The sequence below is a fragment of the Scylla paramamosain genome, chromosome 3 (assembly GCF_035594125.1).
Source record: "Scylla paramamosain isolate STU-SP2022 chromosome 3, ASM3559412v1, whole genome shotgun sequence".
Taxonomy (NCBI): domain Eukaryota; kingdom Metazoa; phylum Arthropoda; class Malacostraca; order Decapoda; family Portunidae; genus Scylla; species Scylla paramamosain.
The window spans coordinates 16510001-16515000 of NC_087153.1; the positions used below are offsets into that span (position 1 = coordinate 16510001).

The 5000-nt window shown below is 37.2% G+C and overlaps 1 protein-coding gene across 1 annotated transcript in view; it reads right to left on the reverse strand.

Moving 5' to 3' along the window:
* Window positions 1-5000, reverse strand: part of LOC135091593 (beta-1,3-glucan-binding protein-like) — a 16644-nt gene that overhangs the window by 6571 nt on the left and 5073 nt on the right. The window contains exons 2-5 of the mRNA XM_063989349.1: window positions 3375-3467; window positions 1607-1719; window positions 957-1031; window positions 391-581 (exon numbers count right to left, since the gene is read on the reverse strand). Coding sequence (XP_063845419.1) covers window positions 391-581; window positions 957-1031; window positions 1607-1719; window positions 3375-3423 — 428 coding nt within the window. The 5' untranslated portion in view covers window positions 3424-3467. The remainder of the gene's footprint in view (window positions 1-390; window positions 582-956; window positions 1032-1606; window positions 1720-3374; window positions 3468-5000) is intronic.

The window sequence follows — 5000 nt, forward strand, 5'->3', positions numbered from 1 at the left end:
ATTGATGTAATAATGCTGAGTCTAGACTTGTAATAGGTGAAAACTACCATTTTTATTTTATGCAACGACCGTCATTACGCGTATATTCATAACTTTTGTTTACATTAATTAGTCCTTTAATCATTTCAGTAGTTATCTGTCAAGATGACGAAAGGTGATTTCTTTAAGCAAGGATTTATCTGAGGAATCATTAAGCTAGGGACGTTGATAATAATAATAATAATAATAATAATAATAATAATAATAATAATGATAATAATAATAATAATAATAATAATAACATTGTTATTATTATTATTATTATTATTATTATTATTATTATTATTATTATTATTATTATTATTATTATCATCAATAGCCATAATGATAATGACAATAGAGGAATCTCACCTAAAGGCGAAACTCGGGAGGGATCGAAGCCTGGCGCTCATGATAGGATTGATGAGGTTTGTTGGGTTTCCGAAGCGGTCGCATCCGTAGTTTTGATTGGCTGTGCATACGTCCCCGCGGCCGTTCATACCCCACAGGTTGAGTTCGCCGCTGCTCAGAAAGGCCTCGGTCTTCCAGTCAGACATCAGTTGCTATTTTTGAGAAGCAGAGAAGATGGATCAGTTGTACTTTTTTTTTTTTTTATGGAGAAAAATTTAGCGCACGTAACTTACGTTGAACTCAGCAAAAACTAATCTCTTCATCTAAGTCATGTCCTCCCTCTCTTTCCTTCTTTTGATCTCTCTCCCTTCCTTTCCCTTGATGCCCACCACCTTTGAAGCTCACCCATTTATATGCCCTCTGTTCCCTCCTCCACCATTCCTTTTCTTCTCACATAATGCTCCCATCATGAACTTGTACTGCTCCTTTCCTCCTTCCCTTTCTACCATGTCTTAAACTTTATCCAACTTCTCTACACGTCCAGTGCGTTAAGACAGTGGACACTTCAGAACAGTAAAGGTACTCACCGGCTTTATGTACAGGATCGAGTCGCGGGTATAGCTAACACTTCTGTTGTTGAGGTAAGCTTGAAATTCAAAGTTCTGTTGAGGCGAGAGTGACGGTAAGTTAAAATCTCTCTCTCTCTCTCTCTCTCTCTCTCTCTCTCTCTCTCTCTCTCTCTCTCTTGTGCCTTTGTATGTGTGTGTGTGTGTGTGTGTGTGTGTGTGTGTGTGTGTGTGTGTGTGTTAGAAGGGAAAATGACGAAACAGGATAACAGACTGACAAACACAATCAAGCAGATAACCAGTTCCATTATATTATTATTGAAAAAAAAAAAACTCACGCATACTCTCTCTCTCTCTCTCTCTCTCTCTCTCTCTCTCTCTCTCTCTCTCTCTCTCTCTCTCTCTCTCTCTCTCTCTCTCTCTCTCTCTCTCTCTCTCTCTCTCTCTCTCTTGTGCCTTTGTATGTGTGTGTGTGTGTGTGTGTGTGTGTGTGTGTGTGTGTGTGTGTGTGTTAGAAGGGAAAATGACGAAACAGGATAACAGACTGACAAACACAATCAAGCAGATAACCAGTTCCATTATATTATTATTGAAAAAAAAAAAAAACTCACGCATACGTTTTAAAAATCATAAAAAAAAAAGATAAAATAAACAAATTTAAGAAGACTCACCCCACCGCCAGACAATGTGATCTCGTGTTCCCAGGTATCATGGTCCAAAAAGTTGAATTCCTCGTCAAAGATCAGACAAGGGAAGCTCGTGCAAGAGGTGGGGTCCAGCACGTCTGTCGAGAGGGAAGGGCAGACGAAGCAGTGAGACGAGGGGATCAGAGCCAGAGTTGTGAGTGAGATGGTAGACATGAATATTCTTTGATGGCTGCTACATTTTAGTTTCCTGAAGTACGATTTGGTCTATTGCTGTATATGTATGTGCTCACCTAATACAACTGTACCACATCGTAGAGTATGAATTAATCACTCACTCACTCAAGCGTGATTTTGACAGATAAGTAAATAAATTGATAAAGAAGATAAGTCGTCTTTCAAGGCCATATCTACTTTCATAACCATGCAGTCCAGCTGTAAGTGTAAGGTCAGCGGAGAGAAGAACACATGCGATGGAGATGCAGAGCTTATAGGAACACTTACTTGAGTTAAATGTGTGGAAGTTTTCTTTGATCACATCATTCAAGGTCAGTAAAGTCAAAATCCATACTCAGGTCATCGACTTCAGTTATTTAAATGGGTGTTTTCACTTTCCCACATTCTATCGTAGCAATGCATGGACTGCTATTTCTTACCGCTCTCTTCATGGTCACTGTCCTTGCAGACTCCCTAGGCACCGTCCCACTGGCACATTTTTTGTCAACATTTTTCGTCAATTTTCTGAAAATCGACGCTTTCTTGAACGCGCCCCGCCACACTCGCATAGCTTTTTGTCTGCACTTTCGTCGACGGTATAACAAACATGGTTCCTTTGACGCACAGGCAAACAGTCGCTGCTCTGGGCTTTATTACAAGTTTTGTAAATCGTAGGCGAGCCAAACAAACAAAGATGATATCGACCGTGCAGGAGTAGAGAGACCATTTAAGTGTGAGCATCCATCGAGTCATGCGAGCCACTGTTTTCTGCTGTATATCCACAAGTTATATGTAACGATATGTGAAACAAGGCCTTTTTATACTTTTCCTAATCCAAATTCTATTCATTTTTTTTTTTCGAAAGCAATAAGGTTTACTTTTCTTTATATCAAGAACATGGATTTTCATTTGACAACAAAAATTAACGATAACCCTCCTGCGTAAAAAATATCACTTCTATGTGACGATGCAGACGAAAAAAGACGACGGAACTAGGCAAAAGTTGACGGAAACCGGAGTTGACAGAAACTGTGCTGGCGTCTTAACTGCTCGCCTCCCCTCATCATCTCCATCTAGCTTCGCAAAAGCAGAGTTAGCCGCTGTAATGATTCTCTCACAACTTTCTCTGATAGCCTGTGGAACACTACGACTTGTTGCACTTGGCCAGACCTGAACTTTGAAGACGAACAATTGTTATGGTTTTGAGCATTTTAAGGGTGCAATTACTTACCAATGTTTCGTCTCTCTCTCTCTCTCTCTCTCTCTCTCTCTCTCTCTCTCTCTCTCTCTCTCTCTCTCTCTCTCTCTCTCTCCTTTGTTGCATGATGACTGCATGTTTAATAATAATATTCATGTATTCAAGGGTTTATTTTTATCTTATTGCATTTCTTATTTGTTTGACATTATTTTTTATGTGTTATATAGAATGCCATCAGTTGTGCGGCTGTCAGTGATCAAAGAAAAGAAACAAGCGGCAGTGGCGGTGCATGACATGAAGGTGTGGTGATGGTACGAGTCTGTCTTGCGCACACAGTACACTCTCAGAAAAAAAAAAAAAAAGTTTTGGGAAAAGACGTACCTGCAGCTAGGGTTCCGGAGATGAGCAGTAGTAGAGATAGGGCCTGCATCTTGGCCTGCCGGGTGAGGAGGGGGAAGGGCTCTTGATGTATATCTTCAAAGAGAAAGGTACATTGCAAACATAACGCTGATGAAAAAAAAAAAAGATAAATAAATAAATAAATAAATAATAATAATAATAATAATAATAATAATAATAATAATAATAATAATAATAATAATATATATCCGACGAAAATGCTAGTAAGGCATACTGCTTGTCACTTGTCTTCAGTAAAATCCGTGTGAATAGGGAACGTAATGATTCGCTCATTAATCATAGCTTCACTGAATCTTTTACTCTGTCCCCACTCGAGGTGTCATTATGGAAAATAAATTAGCCGCACTGGATGAATTTCTGCGTCCGGAATACCAGCCATACAGAGGAAGGGGCAGTTTGCAGAGCCACTGGCGATTTTTTAACATGAAACTGTGAAACAATGAGACAAAAAGTTTAAATTCTAAATACGGATTCATTTATCATTCACTGTTTTCAATACAACACAAAGGTTACTTTCGTCTTACTGTCAGTTATAGTGTATAAGTTGTTTGGTGCACTTGCATTTCTTTCACCACCTTGCGTCGCTTCACATGTAAATAACAGCCATGTATCGTGTGAAGCAGAGTTGTATGGAAATAGGAGTGAAAGGATTACATCTGCATTATCATTTTTCATTTGATTCCTTTTATCAACTTGAAAATTAGAAAATAATTAAATACATCACACACTAGGTTCAGGGTTCATGTGCATTAATGGTTTATTTTCCTCCATTTAGCTCTTTTCTGCTTTATTTTACGTTATTTTATAGATGGATCTGAGTAATTTTTTTTTTTTTTTAGAATGAATCTACTGTATTTTGTCTGAATATACTGACTTTAGCAGTGAGATTTTAGACCCAGATCTAACAAATAGCGACTAAACAGTTCCACCAAACACTAAGAAATAATGATCATTATAAAACTATTTTCTGTTTCAAATGGGAGAAAACTTTTACAAGCTGCAACTCATATATATATATATATATATATATATATATATATATATATATATATATATATATATATATATATATATATATATATATATATATATATATATATATATATATATATATATATATGTATACACTGCAGCTTGCTAGGATCTTTCTCTCTCTCTCTCTCTCTCTCTCTCTCTCTCTCTCTCTCTCTCTCTCTCTCTCTCTCTCTCTCTCTCTCTCTCTCTCTCTCAATATACAATTATGAAAGCATGAGGTTCTAACAGTGCGCATCAGTTAATTTGACAGGACGTATGAACATTGATAAAAGGATAGAGAGAGATAAGCCACATCCCATCCGTCACAAACAAAATGTTGCGACACCACAAATGTACACCGCTCTAGTTAAGTCTTTCCATACCAGTAAATAAGCATAAAGACACGTTAGTGATGTATAAGAAAGGTATAGGAATATATTTTTTCATCTAGTAACTTGTGGATATATGGAATGGAGGAAATGACTTTACACGATTGCATGAGGAAAGATAATATTATGAACATCAAGAAAATAAATAACAAATAAGGAAAAAAATAATAAAAGTGTGACAGAT